This window comes from Oryx dammah, unplaced genomic scaffold (assembly GCF_014754425.2).
Source record: "Oryx dammah isolate SB20612 unplaced genomic scaffold, SCBI_Odam_1.1 HiC_scaffold_26, whole genome shotgun sequence".
Classification (NCBI taxonomy): Eukaryota; Metazoa; Chordata; class Mammalia; order Artiodactyla; family Bovidae; genus Oryx; species Oryx dammah.
Genome location: NW_024070210.1, coordinates 85,902,104 through 85,924,398, shown reverse-complemented (window position 1 = coordinate 85,924,398; position 22,295 = coordinate 85,902,104). Strand labels below are relative to the sequence as shown.

General features: G+C 38.0%; 1 protein-coding gene across 1 annotated transcript in view; it reads left to right on the top strand.

Annotated features, from left to right (window-relative positions):
- Positions 1 to 200: 200 nt before the first annotated feature.
- The window catches only part of LOC120852513 (E3 SUMO-protein ligase PIAS1), a 127,895-nt gene continuing 105,800 nt past the window's right edge, over positions 201 to 22,295 (top strand). The window contains exon 1 of the mRNA XM_040225790.1: positions 201 to 251. Within this exon, the coding sequence (XP_040081724.1) occupies positions 228 to 251 (24 nt within the window). The 5' untranslated portion in view covers positions 201 to 227. The remainder of the gene's footprint in view (positions 252 to 22,295) is intronic.

Below are 22,295 nucleotides of genomic sequence, written 5' to 3'. Positions count from 1 at the left end.
CAAACCTCCTCGCTTGGCGCCATTATTTAAATAGTACGTGCCCGTCTCGCAGCTGTACGTGCCCGGGGCGGGGCTGTGAGAGCCCGGAGCGGGGCGGAGGCCCGGGGCGGGCCGGGGAGGTGGAGGGGAGAGAGGGGACGGGCCGGGGCGGGGCCAGGCTGGCTAGAGGGGCGGGCCTAGCGGCGGCCCCCGGCGAGGTTCACTGCGCTTGCGCTGACAGACGCAAGATGGCGGACAGTGCGGAACTAAAGGTAAAGCGCAGCTCGAATTCACTTCTAATATTCGGCCGCGGAGACGGCGCCGCTGGTGCCGGGGGGGATGGGTCCGACCCTGGGGGGCCGCCTGGGCTTGACTCCACATGGGCCTGGAGTTGTAGAGAGGATCGGCGTGCCTGGCCCCAGTTGAGGGGGCCCGGCAGCGGCGGGCCGCGGGCCCCGGGTGCCTCGGGGGCGCTGACGGGTCGTCCCCGGCGTGTTATTGTTGTGGGCGCCTCTGGCGGGGGTGGCGGGGGAAGAGATCGGGAGTCCGGAGGTGGGGGCCGCGGCTGTCTCTGGGGCTCGGCTTCCTCACCTTCCAGGCAGCCTCCCCGCCCCCCGTGAGGAGCGGGGGCAGGGGATGGGTGTTCATGTTGGGGGGATTGGGAAACCTCCCTGCCCGCTGCTTCCTCTTCCTCCTTTGCAGTCCCGGGCTGCTGTCAGGCGCTCTCTTCAGACCCCCGGGAACTTGGCTCTGGCCGCCCCGCCCCTCCGTGGCTCCCTGCCGCCCCCGCCCCGGACTCGGCTCTCCCTGGTTACCCGCCTGTCAGGAGGCGCCCGGGGTGCCCGTTTGTGGGCAGCGCGATCCTGGGGCGATGGAGTGGGGATGTAGGGGAGAAGCTCCAGTAAAGTTTAGTGAACCCCAGGCTGGCGTTGAGGTTCGACTGGGGGGTAGCGGGGGAGTCTGCCTGGGCGGGACGGTACTCTTTCTCTCTGATTCCGGGCAACCGCGGGGAGAAACCCCCTCGAAGGGTGTGTATTTGGAAGCAATGGTAGGTGGTGGGCAGCAGATACTCTCCCTTCTTTTCCATCTCTTCCTTTTGGCTTGGTGTGGAGGGTGAGAGGAGTCTTAGGGGGTCTCTGCACACACCATGATGGCGATGCTATAGCTGATGGAGGTGAATGGTTCGTGTTTATATCCCCCCGTTGCCTTTTGTTTGTAGGGACATCTTGCTGGCCATGTTGATTTGAACGAAATTGTCCCCTCATCCTACTTCAACCTCCAGTTAAATAGAACGTTCCTCCGTTCCTCTCAACTGTACCAATTACTCACGCCTCGCGAAATTGGATGAAAGGGTGCCCCCTTCTCCCCGCGTTTTCTCCCACCCCAGTCTTCTTTACCTGATGATGGCTTCTTTACCGAAGCAGATATACCACTGCACAAGCAGTTGGGGGAGGGGGGTGGAACCCTTGTGATTGGATTGTGACAAATGGGGCTCCGCTTGAATAATTTTGGTTTAGTAGCAAGCAGTTTTTAACTAACGCGTATTATTTCGAGGCTCTGAACGCGATATTCCCTTCTCTGTGGTTTCCTACGTGTGAACCGAGCAGCTAGCTGGTTGTATCCTTACCCAGAGAACTGACAACGCTGTCAGAGTGGAGATTGGGATATATAGTTATAAATCCTGGGGGGGGGGGCGGCCGAGAATCATCTTTTCCTAATCAGTAAAAATTATTTAAAGATTTATCTCTGTTACAATGAAACGATAACTCCTAGAACAGGCAAACGCCAGGTTTGTTTCTGGAGAGTTTTTCATTGGAAAGCTTCGCCGAGAGATCGGTTTTCCGAATAATTTTTCAGTGTTAACATTACAAAATTTGTATATTTAGAGTCTGCTTTTGAGCGTCATTCTTTTTAATTTACTTCTAATTGCAAATTAAGGGAGAGCAAATCTAGAATGGGTGGTTTCGTTTTTTCTAGTTTCAAATTATTGACTTAAATGAAAAAGCCCCAGGAATTTGAATATTTGGAGATAGTTAACTCTTAAAATAAGTATGCAACTTTAAGGTACATGTTTTCTGTAGTTGTAAAATGTAGTCACTATGTCGCTGTGATCTTTGCATTCTAGTATTTATTTTGTTAGGAATCCTTCTGAATGGTAGCTAATCAGTTCTGTTATACGTGGACTACAGAGTAAAGCTGAAAAGCCTGTGCTGGCTATGTTGTCACTCTTGATGCTGTCCAAAGAAACTGGTATGGAAAGCACATGCTGGGAGATTTCCTCCTTTGTTCTTTCTCATTTTAAGAAAGTGCCTTTGGGGATAGATCAGATCCCTGGTGTGAGTCTTGTTAGGTAAAGTTTCTCTTTACAAAAATGAGCCTGCATCAGATAAATGCTAAACACATGGGGGGAAACTGTTTTTCTAAAACTGGTCTCCTGTTTTGCTCTCTCCAGAATCTACTTGAGTTTTTCTAAAGGAGTTTTCCCTATTATTATGTTCTGTTGTACAGTGTTTTTTTCCTTCAGATTGTTATAACTGCTCTTGACATACTGGTCTGTCATTGTGTGAAGTACTTTGAAGAGCTGTGATAAATTGCTTAGTTGGTGATAGCTGTGTTAAATATTTTGTTTATATTTGATTGTGGTTACATTTGCTGTTTTTTTTTTTTTTTAAGGGGAGGAGATGATCTTAGGAACGCCTACAGTAGTTATTTGAGAGTGTGTATATATAATTTTCTCTGCAGTAAGCTTTGGAAGATACTTTTGGAAATTATATTTTATAAGTGGTTTTGTGTGTGTGGTTTTTGGAGGTAGATAGCATTTATTCCTAATAAGGAATGAAAAGTCAGAGTGAAAAATTAAGAAAAAGTCAGATTTTTTTTTTAAGTATTAGGTGACAACATAGTATTCCAATGGATTTCCAACTGTGAGGCTTAGAGTAAATACAGTGATTTGTTATCTTAATTATGAATACAATCCATAGCAAAAAGAAATGTGGGTTGTAAATGTTTTTCCTCATGACCCATTTTAGTGAGTCCCTTTAAATCTATAACAAATCTGCAGGATCAGATGGGAAGAATGGATAGATCTGTATCTCCTGCAAGTGGAAGCTGCAACAGTTATAGATACTGCCAATAAAAATTAGATTGTGAGTCATACATATCAAAAAATTCTCTGTACTCATTTGTTTATGGAAGGTTTAATTTTTCATTAGGGGAATACCCATAAATGACATTTGTAAGAATGTAGAGAGTGAGCATTTTATTATCTTTAGGAGCTTAAAAGCAGGAGGGTGTGATGGCCAGATGATCTTTGAAGTTAATGTGACAGCTTCATGTAGCTTCTCTTAAAGTACTTAATGCAAAAAATATTTGTAATTTTTTTTAAAAGTCAAATTGGGTTATATTGCCATCTTACCTCAGGAGGAACAGTGGAAAGGAAGAAATTAATTATCATTTAGTGAAGTAAATAATAGAATTCAAGGGGAAGAGAAATCATACTTTAAAAACCATACCTTTAAAAGTAGTATCTCTACAAGCCTGTCAGTAAATTATGTTGTTGTATTCTGCCTCTCTGTTTTCAAGAACTAGCCATTTAATTTTGGTCTTTGTGGTGTAATTTGTCTGCTTTTATTTTAGATGGAAGCAAGTAAATCTGACAGTTTATGCATGAGTTTGATTTGAATCTCCATAACTTGCCTTGCTGAAGTGCCACATTTGGATGGTTTTTGTTTTAAATCACCATTTTTATGAACAGCATTTAAAAACAATTTGTAAGACACTCTGGTTTTTAAGTATTTCATATAATAGTTTTGAATATCTCCTATTCCTCTGCTGTTTTCTCCTGGGTGATCGTATTGTCTTTCTCTTCAAAGAGTCTCTTGTAATCCCTGTTGATTGCAGTAGTGCTTAGTGTTGAGTCCATAGCTGATTAACCTTGGGTTTCTCCCGGTGAACTCCATCAACGTGCTACTCCAGGGTTCTTGCAAAGGCTTTTGAGTTCAGGGTAATTTGTACCCTTTCTTGCTCGTAACTAGGGATAAGAAAAGAAAATGGCTTAGAGTTGTAATAGGGATGGGAAGAATTGTGTAAGCTTCTGAAAAACTGCAGTGTTTATAGTGAGATGTAGTCTTAAAAAACAAAACTGCTGGTCATTACGTCATAGAATTGGTTGTAGTGTATTCTGCTGTGGCATCAAGTACCTTGGTTTTGTTTTGTTTTTTAATATATGTATTTGAATAATATCTTATATGGTACTTTGCAGTTCATAATGTATCACATTATCTCATTTTATTTTTCCATCAGTTCTTTGAGATAGGAAAGGCAGGTAGTATCTCCCTTTTATTGATAAAGTATGCCAAAGAAGGGTAAATGACTAGTCCAAGGTCATACAAATGAAAGTGGCAGGGATTTGAGCCTAGGACTTATGATTTCAAAACTCTCTGCTGTAGGCTGCCTTCAAGGTGCCATGTCAGTCCTGGAACCCTTGAGGGTGCCTCGCTCACAAAGAATTTTAGTTATGTTGTTGCTAATACTTTCCCTCTTGCTCTGTGCCAAGGTATTTTTGGATATTCCTTGGGCTTTTTGCAGGGAAGAGTTTGGAGTTTGTTAGTTGGAATCATAGGCATTAATTCTTGTAGATATCATTTTACTTGAGAAAGCTTCAGAGAATACTGAAAAGTAAGCATAAAAATAAACAGCACCTGTAATCACAGTACTTAGAAATATTATTTAGACTTTCTCTCTTAGAGCAAATGCATATGTATATTCAACACAAAAGAGAGCTCATACTCTTTATTTGTAATCTGCTGTTTTCATGGGTTGTCTTTCCAGGGTAGTCAGTAGAGGTCTCTCTGATCATTTGAGAGGTAACATTGTCTTTTATTCAGCTGATACCCTATCATTGGCCTTCCCTGGTGGCTCAAATGGTAAAGAATCTGCCTGCAGTGAAGGAGACCCGGGTTTGATCCCTGGGTTAGGAAGATCTCCTGGAGAAGGAAATGGCAACCCACTCCAGTATTCTTGCCTGGATAATTCCATAGATGGGCTACAGTCCATGGGGTCGCAGAGTCGGACACGACTCATTGACTAACAGACACACACCCTATCATTGGACAGTTGGGTTACTTCCACTTTTTGCTTTTTTAAACAATGACTTGACAAACAGCCTGATACAAAAGTTTGCCAGTGTTTTATTCTAACTAAATGTATGTATTCTACAGACTATTTTTTTTGTGCTTCAGGAACAGTGCAAATAGTGTTTTGATTAGGTGAAGTGTTCAGTGAAAAGTAATTTTTGATTTGTTCATTGTCTATACCTTTCTTATTTCTGTTCCTATAAATCTGCCAGGTAAGTTATAAAATGATGGCAGAGATAGATTAAGTCAACATTATATAAATGTTCTGAATCAGAACATTTGATAAAGTATGAAATAGATTATGAAAATAGAAATAGAGTTTGAGAATATTTGCTTTAGCTGTATTTTTAATCTCAAAGCAAAGTGTTGCCATAGTATAAAGTTGGTAGGTGACATTGTTTTGGGGAGGCTGTTAGAGCGAGGAGGTTTCTTTGGCAGTGAAAACATTTATTCTGTCTTAAAGAACCTGATGGGTTAAATCAGTTAATAAAAGCATGTGAATTGAATTAAAAATATTACTTGTGCAGTATCTGAAAAGTACTGCACTGTGGAAGGAGCAGCTAATGAAATTAAAGATATGAAATTGATCAAACTCTAAATTTTGACGTTAAATTCGGTCCTCACCTAAATCTTCAGCATTTATCTAACAAATTGTATCACTAAGATTTTTTGGAGATAGGCCATAGAGAAATTTAAAAATATTAAGTTTTCCTTTGCTACAATTTAAGAAATAGTGCTAATTATTATGCATTTTTTGCTACTCTTGCTACAAAGTGTTTGTGACTTTGTAACTACTACTTCCTTTTCCATGTTAAAAATTGTGGAACTCCTATTGGTTTTGATTCTGTCTAGTCTTCGTTTCATGGTAGCACATGAAAAAAACTCCCTAAGTCTCCCCTCCCCTCAGAATTTTCTGGTAAAACTTCATTCTTAGTCATGAACTTCTGAAATTCATCAAAATGAAGAAATCTTTTTTTCCTTTTCTGCTTCGCCCTAGATCAAGAAACAAAACAAACCCTTTGAACATTAGCTGGTAACTTTGAAATATCAATAACTTTCTTAGGACTGTTGTACATGTTCCTGTTTTTAGAAACTTCATCTCTTTCTTACCTTTCCTGCTATTCTTCTCTTCTTTTACTTTCCCCCTTTGGTTGCCCAAAGGTCAGTTTTCCCCAAACACTCCTTTCATCCTGTCACTCCACTGGCTTTTCACTGAAAACAGGATAAAGTTTTAGCTCTCAGTTTGGTATTCAAGATTTTCTAGTCTGACCCCAGTACATTCTGTGTGTATGTTTTGCCTCCTCCACTGTGTAGCAAAAGTCTTTTACTTAAAGCTAGAGCTAGTTTGCTTTTTTGTTGTTGACCAGTGTTCTGCTTTGTATGCCACTCCATTTTCCCTTATCCCTACCCTGTGGACACGGACACTGTAGGTGCCTAAGATATATTTGTCAAATTGCATTCAAGATTTGTTTCTGTTAGTGAGGGGGCAGATGCATATATTTATATAACAGTCTTAAGTTGTCAGTGTTCTGAGATAGGGTCATATTGTCACACTTTTTTTCATGGCTGCTTCGTAGATGAATCCAGAATAATTTATGAAGATTGTTTTCAGTTCAGTCACTCAGCTGTGTCTGACTCTTTGCGACCCCAGGCACTGCAGCATACCAGGCCTCCCTGTCCATCACCAATTCCCGGAGCCTACTCAAACTCTTGTCCATCGCGTTGGTGATGCCATTCAACCATCTCATCTTCTGCCGTCCCCTTTTCTCCCACCTTCAATCTTTCCAGCATCAGAGTCTTTTCTAGTGAGTCGATTCTTTGCATCAGGTAGCCAAAGTTTTGGAGTTTCAGTTTCAGCATCAGTCGTTCCAATGAATATTTAGGACTGATCTCCTTTAGGATGGACTGGTTGGATCTCCTTGCAGTCCAAGGGACTCTCAAGAGTCTTCTCCAGCACCACAGTTCAAAAGCATCAATTCTTCAGCGCTCAGCTTTCTTCACAGTCCAACTCTCACATCTATACATGACCACAGGAAAAACCATAGCCTTGACTAGACAGACCTTTGTTGGTAAAGTAGTGTCTCTGCTTTTGAATATGCTGTCTTGGAAAGCCGTTTTAGGTTTATCTTTCACATTTCTTAAGTTATATAGGTAATAAATGAATACATTTCTCATTGTCATGATACAGCAGTAAGTAGAGTAAAATTTTAAGTCCTCATTTTCACCCCACCCACCCTTCGCCCCTTGCAACCACTTTGGTATCCTATTATTTGAGGCGGAAACATAAGCTTTATTGAGGTAAAATTCACATACCATGCATTTCATCCATTTATGTGCACAATTAAATGGTACTTTAATATTAATATATTCACAAAGTTGTGTAACTATTATTGCAACCAATTTCAGGATATTTTCCCCTTCCCCTTCCAAGAAATCTTGCATTCTTTAGCTATCACTCCTGTTGCCCACAAATCACTTACCCTCAGGCAACTGCTTATCTGCTTTCTGCCCTATAAATTTGCCTATATTGAACACTTCATATAAATGGAATCATATGTAGCCGTTTGTGTATTCATTTTTCTGTATGTGGACATTTAATTGTGTCTGTATAGCATTTGTAATTTATTGTATATGTCTAGGTTTGAATCAAATTAGGGACATAGAACTCAGTATTTATTAAATGAATGTACATACATTGCTATACTTAATCTTATTATACATGGTATCCTTTGACTTGCTTTTTTCACTTAACAGTATACTATGTTGAAGCTCTTTCCATTGCATGTTCCAAAGTGAGAATGTTTCTCTCTTTTTTACAGTGCAGATATTTCATATGTATATTTGTTGAGGTTTAGCTTGTGGATTTATCAGTGTATATGTCTAAAAATTCTTAACTAGTCTTGATGGTTTTGCTAAATTTTTTTAATAGTTGACAGTGTTTAATGTAACTCCAGTTAAGTTGTATTTGAGGTTCCCATAAAAATAGGAATGAAAATTGTAGCAGGTAAGGGTTGTTTGGCTTGAGGAGAAATGGAATGTAGGCTCTTTATGGTGCGCTAGCAGTACACAGCCAAAGCAATTCATTTTGTATTTGGGTTTTTGAATGTGAGCAAGCCTGTTTTTAGCTTCATGGCATACTGCTTAAAATAGAATTTAAACATGCTATCTTATGCTTTATGGTGAATTTTAAGACTTTTTCTTGTAGCCACGTAAGTGTAATCTAAAAAAATAAGATCTGAAATATTTCAGGGTAAATATTTTTCTCATATATTAAAATCATCAGTCTGGTCTGTGGGCTTCTGTGAGTTACCCCAAAAAGGGAATGTAGAAGCACCTACCTCAAAGTCTAACATGGTAGGTATTTGGTAATTATTTGTTATTTATTTAGGAAGTATTTGTCATATTCTGTCATTCATTATATGTTTGAGTTATGACTGTGAATGAAGTGCTAGATACCAGTTGGTTTGAGAATGTTGTTGTGTAACTGCTACTATTAAGTCGCTTCAGTCATGTCATTGCGACTCTTTGGCCCATAGCCTGCCAGGCTCCTTTGTCCATAGGATTCTCCAGGCAAGAATACTGGAGTGGATTGTTACGCCCTCCTTCTCCAGAGGATCTTCCTGACCCAGGGATTGAATTTTTGTCTCTTACGTCTGCTGCATTGGCAGGCAGGTTCTTTACCACTAGCACCCCCTGGGAAGCCCATTACCATGTAAACGTGTATTTAAACACTCTTACAGAGGGATATGTACCAAAAATATTTGTTTCTTAATCACCCAAGTAATGCATCAGCTATTACAGTGGTTCTCAAAGTCTGTTTCCCAGACCTCTGTTAGTTCTCCAGACTCTTTCTGGGGATCCTCCAGGTCAAAACTTTTCTCAGTAAAAGTAAGGCATTATTTGCTATATTGAAAATGGTAGTCATTCCGTCATGTCCAACTCTTCATGACCCCATGGATTGTAGCTTGCCAGGCTTCTCTGTCCATGGGGATTCTCCAGGTGAGAATACTGGAGTGGGTAGTCATTCCCTTCTCCAGGGGATCTTCTCGACCCAAGGATTGAACCCAGGTCTCCTGCATTGCAGGCAGATTCTTTACCATCTGAGACAGCAGGGAAGCCCATTAGCTACATTGATATTTGCATAATCAGTGGTGGGTAAAATTGCGTGAATTAGGGCAGTAGTAGTAAACTGTACTAGTTTGGGACATCATCATGTACTTGGAATTAAGATGATGAAGCAGTAAAACTTAATTTTATTATGTCTCAATCCTTGAGCACATTTTAAAGTATATTTTGTGTGATGAAAGTCCTGTAAACCGCTTATACTAAACACCAAATCTGATGGTTAATTCAAGAAAAAGAACTAGTACAGTTGTTTGAGTTGCATGCTGAACTAGCTGCTTTTTAAATGGGATACCGTTTTATTTGAAAGAATGGCTGACAAAGTACAAAGACTTGGGTATTTGGCAGACATTTTCTCAAAACTAAATCAAGTGAGTTTGCACCACAAGACACACTAACAGTATTTGTTGCTAATGATAAAATTCTGGCTCTCAAGTGAAAATAGAATTTTGGAAGACTTGTGTTTACCACTTTGAACTTGACAGTTTGCCAATACTTGACTTTTTGGGGGGGATAAGATCAGTGGTGCTATTAATGAATGTCATATAGCGAAGTTCTATAGTAAAAGGGTCAAAATCAACATTGGCAGGACTACATAACTCTCAACTATTACTTTCTAAATAATCAATGCATGGTATTACAAAATGGTAAAATGATCCATTGGAAATGTAAGATAGATGAGTGGATTTCAGTACATAAGAGTAGAAAGTGTTCACTGATTCACATTCCATATTGGAGCAGCCTTTAAGAAACTGCCACTTGTTGAGTTTTGGTGAAGGATGAAATAATACCCATATCTGGGGAAAAAAAAAGTCACTTTGTCGTACCCCACTCATTGCAACCCCATGGACTGTAGCCTGCCAGCTTTCTCTGTCCATGGAATTTTTCAATCACAAATACTGGAGTGGGTTGCCATTTCCTGCACCGGAGGATCTTCTGAAGCCAGGAATCGAACCCAGGTCTCCCACATTGCAGGCAGGTTCTTTACTGTTTCAGCTACCAGGGAAGCCCCAGTTACCTGGGAGAGCTATTGAAATATTGCATCTTTTCTCATTGCATATCTGCATGTGGCTGAATTTTCTTCATGTACTCCAGTCAGAACAACCTAATGTAGACTGGATGTGAAAGTGGGTATGAAAATGAATCTGTCTTTATTAAACCAAACATTAAAGAGCTTTGCAAAAATGTCAAAGACTATTTTTGCTTTTTTTGTTTTTGAATAGTTTAATATTTTGATTTAACAAGCAATGTATTTTGAATGACAATGAATCTTTCAAAATTTTCTGTTTTAATTTGTTTTTCTTTAAAAGTTTTAAGTTATGGTAATATATGTATAACTTGAATTTACTTCTTATCCACTTTTAAGTGTATACAGTTTAATACTATTAAATATATTTACATTGTTATGCAACCAATATCCAGAACGTTTTCTAAAACTAAAATTATATCCATTAGACAACAATTCCAGTTTTAACTTCTAATACAGTAAACATGAATAGATTTAATCAGCAGAGTATTTTTTGGAGGGGGGAATCCTCTATTTTCAAGACTATTAAAAAACCCAGAGAGTCAAAACTTGTGAGACCCTGAACACTCGTATGTAAGATACACAGTGTAGCTTAAAATGGGAATATCATTCTCATCTTCTTATCCATGGTATTTTTTATAATTTAAAAGAAAAAAGTTTTACTTATAGATAACAGTGATCCATTTTCAAGGCAAGTTTGCTAAGCAAAGCTGTTTAATTGTATCCTGTGTCTCTGTAGTAAAAATGCTAAGCAGTGATGGTTTCTATTGCATTGATTGGCATCACCGACTCAATGGATGTGAGTTTGACTACGATCCGGGAGTTGGTGATGGACAGGGAAGGCTAGCATGCTGCAGTCCATGGAGTGGCAAAAGTCAGACACGACTGAGCAACTGAACTGAACTGAATAAACGTGCTCCAATACTTTTAGTCAGTAATGGTGTGGGAATTGTGTGATTTTTTTTTTATTTTTTCAAGGTTATGTCTCAACCCTTTGTTGCCATTTTTTTTTTCTATAGTAGGAGATGGAAATAGCTTGAGTAAATGAAAAATCCATACAGATGTCCTCTCGCCTAATTTTAATCGATAATTTCCTCTGTAGCAGATCTTATTAGCTCTTGGATGCATACGTGCTCAGTTGTGTCTGATTCTTTGCAACCTCATGAACTGTAGCCTGCCAGGCTCCTCTGTCCATGGGATTTCCCAGGCAAGAATACTGGAGTGGGTTGTGTTTCCTACTCCAGGGGATCTTCTCAACCCAGGAATGGAACCCTCATCACTTTTGCATTCTTTACCATTGTACAACCTGGGAAGCCCCATTATTAGCTCTTACCACATATATAGAAGATGATTGATTTGCATTTGACCTATTTTGTTTTCTCCCTTTCTCTTTTGTATTAAAGTGGGACCTAGAGATTACAGGACTGAATGCTTTTCACTTTCTACTCTTCTTTAAAGTTGTTTGAAAAACTTCAGCCTCTGTATCTCAAGCATCTTTGTGTAAGATGTCAAACTAAGATTGGAAAAGGAGGATTTTTGTCACAAAAATTATTATATGACATAAAAATAAAGTAGCATCTTAAAGGTGAAAGATCTTTTCTAAAGTATTTTGAATTGATCATAATTAGAGCAAAGAACATGAATTTTGGAATTGCCGTTAATTTGCACTCTTTAGATGGTCAGGTCAGCTATATTTGAGACTATTGGGAAGGGTGAACGATTGAAATTAATAATCCTTAATTTCATACTACTTTTAAAAAGTTACTTCTTGGTATATGTGGCAAGTATTTTTAAGTTTTTATAAGTGGCAACTCTGCCACGCCCAATGGAAAGTATATAGGTAAGACTCATTTGTAATTAGTCGTATTTGTATATAAACTATTAATGTGTTATAATTATTGTGTAGGTTGAATTTTGCTGCTTACAGGTTGATTAGTTGCTTAGAACATGTTTTCTTATAGGCAAACACTTCAGACTGTGCTGAGTTATTCTCTGGAAACTGCTGATTTTAACAGGTGATTCTGCAAAGTGTGGAGGGTGATACTGGACATTTTGTTTTGCATATAGATTTCAGTTTTCTTTGTAGCTTTGTTAAAAGTGGTGAGTTTTTGGTTGTTCAGACATCTGTCATACTGATTGCATAACCCATTTGAAGAAATGGAGTCTGAAGGTGATGTGTGTCTGTGTGCATATAGTGAGGGTGGTGGTGAGGATACTGTGAATACTATTGGAATTCAGGGAATTTGTCCTCTATTGAAAGTGATTCTGCAAATAAAGTGAAGGGGGAAAAGGATATTGATATGAAGACCAAGCTCTTATTAGCTATGAGTTTAGAGTATTTGAAGGGGATCCCCTGGTGACTTAGAGGGTAAAGAGTCTGCCTGCAATGTGGGAGACCGGGATTCAATCCCTGGAGAAGAAAATGGCACCCCTTTCCAGTATTCTTGGCTGGAAAATCCCATGGACAGAGGAGCCTGGTGGGCTACAGTCCTTAGGGTCGCAAAGAGTCAAACATGACTGAGCGACTTCACTTTCAGTTTCTTTATAGAGTATTGAAGAAGTAAGCACACGGGACACACATAATTATACCTCATTAATATGAAAATAATTTTTTCATTTTATTTAAAAACTGATCCTTTAATATTTTCCTTTTTATAGTCTCCTGTGTCTCGTTAAAAATGTAGTACTGAAGAGAATATTTTACTTTTTATATAGTTAGGCCTTTTCTTATACTCATTTATTCAGTAAATGTTTGAGTGTATATTGTGTGCCTGGTGCTGTGTTAATCATCAGTATACAAAGATAATTAAGACATAATTCTTGACGGAAAGGAATCAGGATGAGGGAGATGGACACATACTATCTTGTGTAAATTATCTGCTTAAGACGGGCAGTAGAGCCATGCATAATTGTTCTCTACCTTTTGCTTAACTTTGAATCTCTGCGTTCCTGACATAGTTAAAAAGTTAATTGTTTCTCCTCAACTTTCACATGTGAATGATTTTGATTAATAAAAATAGCTTTTTATTTTGAAAAATTTATGTATACAGGCTTTTAGATTCCTGTGTCTCTTTTGTCCAGCTGTCTGCCCCTGCCCACAACCCTTCCTGCCCCATGGTTTTTAAAAAGTATTGTTTTGGCTTTTTTTTTTCTTTCGCCAAACTAAGTTAAAGTAGTCAGAATCTTTAGGAGCAGGAGAAATTTAAATAAGTGAACATTGAAATTAATGATTTTACTCAGTTTCTGTTAAATCTTTGACAAATCTTAGCTTTTCAGAAAATTAAACACTTGTTTTATCTATTGATTGAAACTCCAGTTTGAAGTATGATATAATTCTGAATAGACACTTTCTCTTCTTTACTCTCATAAGCTAAAGATGATTTCCGTATTGTTTGGAGTAAAGAGTGATGTTTCAGTTCTTGAACCTTTGCAGGTGACCTGTCTGGAAGTTTTAGATCTTTATGATATGTGCTCAAACTTCATGATATGGAAACTTTGTGTGGATATTTTTTTGTTCATTGTGCTGAAGTACTTGGTGGCGCAGAGCAATTATTGTTCCTTGAGCTTGTGAATGAATTTTTTTTTCTTCCTTTATTCTTTATGCTTCCTTTTTGTTGTTCAGTCACTCAGTCGTGTCCAGCCCTTTGTGACCCCATGGACTGCAACACGCCAGGCCTCCCTGTCCTTCACCATCTCCTGGAGTTTAACTCATGTCCATTGAGTCGGTGATGGCACCCAGCCGTCTTGTCCTCTGTCATCCCCTTCTCCTCCTGCTTTCAATCTTTGCTAGCCTCAGGATTTTTTCTAATGAATCGGCTCTTTGCATCTGGTGGCCAAAGTATTGGATCTTTAGCTTCAGCATCAGTCCTTCCAATGCTTCCTTTTAGGGAGGGAGTATGATAGATATTTGTGTATGGTCACTTTGTATTTAACTGAAAGACATTGTAAACTTGCTGCAAAGCTTATGATACAAAATATTTGACCATTCTTAAATATTTGCTAGTGTTCAATTAGGATTTATATTGAGTGTTAATAGGAATTGTGTTCTTTTCTGAGAGAAAGCTAGGTTGCTTTAGAAAAATAAATATGTATGCAGAATAATATGTATAACTTTGTAAAGCAATGTGTAACTTATAGATGACTAATAAAACAAACACCAAATGTAACAGAGTATTCCAAAACTTTGAGGGTTTCTTTTGTGCAACCACATCCTGTTTCCTCCCCACTTCCTCCATGCAGCTTTATTAATATGTTTTACTTTAAAAATCAAAACTAGTAGTGAAATAATAGTTTTGTGTATTATTTACTTGTAAGGTTGTTTTTAAGCCATTGCTTCTAATTAAACTATTAATTATATCACAATTTTATAAATTTCTAAATGTGACATAGCATTTTTTGAAGAGGAGGATTCCACAAGTGGAGAGTGAAGTTTTGGAGACCTCATTTTGAAAATATTCATGCCCATGGAATCTACTAATTACGCTCAGTGATGTTTGGGGAAGAGACGGGGGCTTTGGTAAATGGCCACAGTGATCCACACTTGGTTAAGTCTTCAGAAGTGCTTAGATTTATATGTGTTTGTGGTATAGTTTATGAAGACATTAAATCAGTTATAGGAGAAATCTAGCTTTTTAGTGGACGCGTAAACCGTTCAAGGATAAACCATTAAAGGGTTTCCTGGGTGGCCCTAGTGGTAGAGAACCCGCCTGCCAGTACAGGAGACCTAAGAGACCTGGGTTGGATCCCTGGGTCAGGGAGGCCCCCTGGAGGAGGGCGCAGCAGCCCACTCCAGTACTCTGGCCTGGAGAATCCCATGGACAGAGGAGCCTGGCGAGCTACAGTTCACAGGGTCATAAAGAGTCAGACATGACTGAAGCGATTTAGCATGCACACATGCAAACCATTAAAAGTTATATTTGACTTTTGTCCATTGTTTGATACACTTTTAAAAGTCTTATGTAAAGTAAAAATAATTATGCCTTTTCTGGGCTATAGATACTTTGTGTTAAATCTTGAAAAAAAATAAACACTCTCTCCTCCCCTTTCCTTCTGCCTGTTTCAGGTTTGGTCTTTCATATCACAGTTGCTTACAGCAAGGTTCTTATTTATTCCATCAATAAAAATGAAGGCTGGTTTATGTGCCAGATACTTAGGTTGGATGCTCAGTAGTAGGTTGGGAATGAAATAGATTCTTTGCCCTCATGAAACTTATATTCTGGTATTCTGGTTATATGGTTATATATGGTTTATATATATTATATGAAAGATAATTTTGTTCTCCTGCACTTATATGAATCTAAATTTTTAAAATTAGCAAAAAATGCTGTTTAATTTTCCAAGTTTTTTAAAAAATATATATCAAATATACCAAATAACGTTGTTAGAGAAAGTCATTGGTTTTATGCAGGCTTCCTAAGTGGGCTTCCCTGGCAGCTCAGACTGTAAAGAATCTGCCTGCAGTGCAGGAGAATGAGGTTCAGTCCCTGGGTTGGGAAGATCTCTTGGAGAAGGGAATGGCTATGCACTCCAGTATTCTTGCCTGGAGAATTCCATGGACAGAGGAGCTTGGTGGGCTGTAATCCAAGGGTCAAAAAGAGTCAGACATGACTGAGTGACTGACATTAGTGCTATGCTTCCTAAAGGTGGTATTGGGGGAAGGGAGATATGAGAGGAGCAAGGGAAAGATATGAAAGTTATCTTTCTGTGGGAAGTTTGCTGGTTACTGGAAAATTGAGTAGGATGCCTATACCCATTGAGATGGATGATTATGAGTGTATTGTCTCATCTCTTTGCCTATGTGCATGCATTCTTCTGTTGGCCTGAGTTGTAAAGTTAGAACAAGTAGAGTGTACCAGGCATAGAGTGGGGAAGAGGATTTTGCACAGGAATGTTTAATGCTATACCACGCCCCGCCCCTCACCAAAAAAATAAAGGAATCTAAGCTGAAGGGATAGAGAGTGATAAACATCACTTAACTGGAGGTCATGATAAAGTTGAGTTGTTGGAGTGAAGGTGCTTAAGCACGTAAGAATAGGTGGTAGTTGGAGAGGGGAGTATTTGAATGGGTAATTTTTGAAGGTGGTACAGGTTTTGGTGCAAAGATCTAACGTGAGGCCATGGAAGTAAGTGTGTGAGGTTGGAGAGTAATGAGGAAGAGTCAAACCCAGGGTATTGGTTTGGAGCCAGTGAATGACAGGGATATTATTTTAGAGCTGCATTGTTTAGTTACTTTTTTTTTTTTGCTTTTAAAAAATGTTATTGAAGTATAGTTCATTTATAAATTTCTGCTATACAGCAAAGTGATTCAGTTATACACACACATATATGTGTATGTATGTATATTCTTTTTCATATTTTTTTCCATTGTGGTTTATTATATTTGTGGCTATTGAGCATTTGAGATGTGGCTGTAAGAAAAAGATACACTAGATTTTGAAGACATAGCATGAAAATAAAGGAATATATCTCAATTGTTTTGTATTGATTATATGTTTGAATGATACCATTGTGGATATATACTGTGTTAAGCAAAATATACTATGAATTTTACCTTTTTCTCTTTACTTTTTAAAGAGTGATCGGTGGAAAATTTTAAATTCCATGTGTGGCTAACCATTGTCGCTTACATTGTATTTCTTTTGGGCATGGATTTCTAGAAATAATATTACCAATAACTAACATGAAGAGCAGGAGGAAAGGCTGTAGTCTGTAGTACCCAGTATAAGACTTCTTTAGGAGAGGGCGTGGGTGTTATTCTTAGACTTACTTTTGTTGAATTCCTGGTACTTTCTCTTCTGCTGTTGTTTGTGCTTGCAGTTTCTTTCTGTTCAGCCTTTTCACACCACCTCTGCACCCCTACCCCATAGCTAACCTCAGGGAGTTTTGCCTTTCTTGTGGAGGAGAGAAATGTCTAGAACAACTGTAATAAAAAGCTATAAAAGAATAACTATGTAAATAGTTAACAGTATATTCATGAGAGGAAGACTAGTCACTTCTGGCCAAGCTTATTTTAAACTGGTCCTCAAAAGAGGAGACTTCTTGAAAGTTTTTGATTACAGGGAGATTGTTTCAAGCACAGGGAACAGTGTGAAAAAAGGTAATGAGAGACATTGAGGTACGTTTATGGAACACCCAGTAGATCCGTGTCTGAATTTCTGTATAACAGAGTGATGCAAATTGTGGGAAGCTGGAGCCAAATTATTATCAGAACTCTTCATGTTGAAATTATGAGTCTGAAACTGTACTAAATTCTGTAAAGGAAAAGAACAAAATTCTATAAGCACTTGTAGCAGGGAAACCTGACCTAGTTTGGGTGCTCAGGGAAGCCTTCCCTATGTGTATTTCTGAGCCATCTGAGCTACATCCTTCACTTCAAGTCTTGTCAAATATTTTAAATGTTGTGCCTTCCTTTCCTTCCCTGCTATCACCCTCATTATTTCAGACTCTCATAGTTTCATGCTGATATTAACAACCCCTAAATTGGCCTCGTATCTTAATTTCCCTTTTCAGTTTTAGTCAGATGACCTTTTTGATTATATGTCAGTCTCTTTCTTAACCCTACATTTCTGCAACTGGAGAAGTTTCTGTAACTCCCTCATTTTTGTAGGATTAAGAACAAAATCTTTACCTGTCCAAATTAAGTAAGTTACTGTTTAAATAGCAATAACATGCTGTGTAGGCGCTGAGCAGAGTTATATAATGTCCTTATTTGTGAGAGAGAATACATATAATTTCTAATAGGCTTACACTGCCAATATGGTTTATAATAATCAAGATGCTGGAACATTGTTACTCATATTCATTGACAGTGAACAAAACACAGTTTGTATAGACTGAGCTTATGGTTTGGTAGAAAGTAGACGAGTAAATAGGGCTTCTCTACATTTTGGCATGAGAACTGTGTTGGGTTAAATTGTAGAGCACATAAGAAGGTAAATTTACTAATATTGAGGATATAGCCTGTGGAAAGTATCCCAAAGTTGATGACTTCTAAGGTGTGATCTGAATGAGTTGAAATTAACTAGAAGAAGATTGGGATGGGAGAGGGGAGAAGAGTTATTGAAAAACAGCATGTGTATGAAAGTCCTGGAGGATGGAAAGCTGGTTAACAGGGCTCTTAGTGGCAGTGTCCAAGACTGGATCATGAAGGATCTCTTAGGCCATGCTGAGAAATTTGCCCTTTATCCTTAGTCTAGTGGCTAATCATGAAAGATTTAAGTCCAAGAGTGACATGATCATCTTTCTATTTTAGAAAGACCTCTAGTATGAAGAATGACTTGAAAAGATAATATTGGAGATGAGGAGAACAGTTGAATTTCTTACAGACATCTAAGAAAAGGATCATGGTAGTCCAAATTAAAGTGGTAATAGACATTTAAAGTGGTAGGATTGATGTGACTTGGAAAATAGATGTGAGTGAGGGAGAAGGTGGCATAGAAGTTTTCTGGTTTGGATAACTGGTTAAGTGGTTTGAGAGAAGTTTGATTTGTTAGGTTTAGACGTGTTGAGCTGACTACTTCTGGGACATAGAAGCGTTTAACACTGTAATTCAGAAGACAAAGGCTAGGCTAGAAATGAAGATTTGGGGATTGTTAACCTCAAAATGTTACGAGATGATTGAGGTCATCTAGGAAGATTGGAGTGAGTGAAAATAGAGTCAAGAATTCTGAGGACCTCTTACAATTGAGAACTGAAATAATTTTTTAAAATACCTTTTAAAACATAAAACTTCTTGTGTGGACGTGCTGTAATGTCCTCAAGAGTTTTCCTTTCCTTAGAATTATATATAATAGACACTTTTTAAAAATTATGCAATTACAGATATCTTTCACTGTCTACATCTGGTTTGTGAGTTCATTTAGTGAGAATTCAGTAGTCCAGAGTATTTTGAAAATATATATGATTGCTAGTGGAGAATTTTTTCAGAAGTTTGAGAAAAAGAGATCAAGATTAATCATCATCTATATAACATTTTAACTGCATGTAGTAACATGGCCCTTTTAATTTGGCATTTGGCAAAGGTAGTTCACATGCTTTAAAATATGTGTTTAGTTTTAGAGTATTAATTCTTGACCATATAATTTATCATCCAAAGTGGGACACTTTTAAGAGTGTAAGGGGCTGCTTTTAATAATGTTGCTATAACAACAGGTGTACAGTGGAAAATTTGAAGATCTTGTTGGTTTTTCTAAAATTCTTTTTTTGTGAAGTGCTAGGAAATGAGATGACAGTGATTGAACAATAATAATGAAGAGTTTAGTGGCCAGGTAACTTGGCAAAATGTTGGATACAAAGTTAACATACTTCTTTCTGCAGGACTTCTTAGGACCTTTAATGTGTAAATATTATTTAAGAAGGTAGGGCATGGTGAGGAATTATAGAATCTTGAATTGGCCAGGTAACTTGGCAAAATGTTGGATACAAAGTTAACATCTTTCTGCAGGACTTCTTAGGACCTTTAATGTGTAAATATTATTTGAGAAGGTAGGGCATGGTGAGGAATTATAGAATCTTGAATTTCCTTAATTGGTTTTGCCACAATACCATATTACTTTGAATATCTATTAACCCTATGAACCTGGTTTGGAAAATGGTAACTTGGAGTACCCTGTCGTTTAAATTGGACTAAATTGGATCTTTTTAATGTGAAACCCAATCAGATTGTTTCTAGTTTTAAGTTTTATTTAGGATTTTTGATTTTTCATGTCTGGGCAGCTAGCTTTATTACAGTGAGTAAAATTTGAAGTTTAAAAGAAATAACCTTATAAAATTGTCATTATATGTAGATGACATACTATATATAGAAAACCCAGAGATTCCACATAGAAACACTAGAACTGATAAATGAATTCAGCAAGGTAACAGGATACAAGATGCACATACAGAATCAGTTGCATTTCTTTAACAATGAAATATCAGAAAGAGACTGTAAAAAAAAAACTTTAAAATTTTATTAAAATTTTTAAATTTTATTTCAGAGTATAGTTCATTAACAATGTTGTATTAATTTCAGATGTACAGCAAAGTGTTTCACATACACATGTATACACATATATGTGTTCTTTTTAAAATTCTTCCCCTGTAAGTTCCTACAGAGTATTGAGCAGAGTTCCCTGTGCTATACAGTAGGGCCTTGTTGGTTATGTTTCAAATATAGCATTGTGTACTTATCAATCCCGAACTGCCAATCTGTTCCTCTCCAGGTAACTGTAAGTTTGTTCTCTAAGTCTGTGAGTCTGTTTCTGTTTTGTAAATAAATTCATTTGTAACTTAAAAAAAAAAAGATTCTGTATTTAAGTGATATCATATGATATGTCTTTCTCTGTTTGACTTACTTAGTATTATAATCTGTAGGTCAATCCATGTTGCTGCAAATGGCATTTTATTCTTTTTAACGACTAGGTGATATTCCATTGTATAAATGTACATCTTCTTTATCCATTCATCTGTCAGTGGATATCTAGTTTGCTTCCATGTCTTGGGTATTGCAAACAGCATCGCAGTGAACTTTGGCATTCATGTATCCCTTTGAATCATGTTTTTCTCTGGATATATGCCCAGGAGTGTGATTGTTGGATCATATGGTAATTCTGTTTTTTAGTTTCTGAGGAACCTCCATACTATTTTTCATGATGGCTGCACCAACTTACATTCCCACCAACAGTGTAGGAGAATTTCCTTTTCTCCACGGCCTCTCTAAGTATTTGTTATTTGTAAATTTTTTGGTGATGTCCATTCAGCCATTCTAACTGGTGTGACCCATTCTGACTGGTACCAAAGTACCTCATGGTAGCTTTGATTTACATTTCTGTAATAGTGATGTTGAATGTCTTTACATTTGCCTTGTGGTCATCTGTATGTCTTTGGAGAAATGTCTATTTAGATCTTCTTCCCATGTTTTGATTGGGTTGTTTTTTTAAAAAAAAAAAAAACTTTTAAAATCACACCCCCCACACACACACACCCCCCGCCAGGAATAAACCTGACCAAGGAGGTGAAAGACTTTTATGATGAGAACTATAGAACATTAATAAAGGAAATTGAAGATGATTCAAAGAAATGGAACGATATCCCATGCTTTTGGACTAGAAGAATTAATATTGTTAAAATGGCTATACTGCCCAAAGCAACATGCAGCTTTAACACAATCTCCTTCAAATTACCCATGACATTTTTCACTGAACTAGAATAAGTAATCCTAAATAGGGAACTGTAAAAGAACCAGAATTGTGGAAGCAATCCTGAGGAAAAAGAATAAACAGGAGGCATAACCCTTCCAGACTTCAGACAATGCTACAGTAATCAAAATAGTGTGCTGCTGGTACAAAAACAGACATATGGATCAGTGGAACAAGATAGAGAGCCCAGAAATAAACCCACACACTTACGTTCAATTAATCTTCAACAAAGGAGGCAAGAATATAAGATGGGGGGGGAAAGGCAGTTTCTTCAGCAAGTGTTACTGGGAAAGTTGGACAGCTGCATTTAAATTAGTGAAGTTAGAACACATCCTCACACCACACAGAAAAATAAACTCAAAATGGCTTAAAGACTTGAGTATAAGATAAAACACTATAAAACTCCCAGAAGAGATAATAGGCAAAGCATTCTTTGACATAAATCATACCAATATTTTCTTTGGTCAGTCTCAAGGCAATAGAAACGAAAACAAAAATATACAAATGGGACCTAATCAAACTTAAAGCCCTTGCACAGCAAAGGAAGCCACAAACAAAACAAAAAGCCTGTTGGAATGGGAGAAAATATTTGCAAGTGATATGACCAACAAGGGCTTAATTTCCGAAATATAAGACAACTCTTAACAACTCAGCTGAAAAATGGGCATAAGACCTAAACAGACATTTCTCCAAAGAAGACATACAGGTGGCCAAGAGGCACATGAAAAGATGCTTGTCATTGCTGATTGTTGTTTAGTTGTTAAGTCATCTCCAACTCTTTTGTGACCCCAGTGGACTGTAGCTTTCCAGGCTGCTCTGTTCATGGTATTTCTTAGGCAAGAATACTGAAGTGAG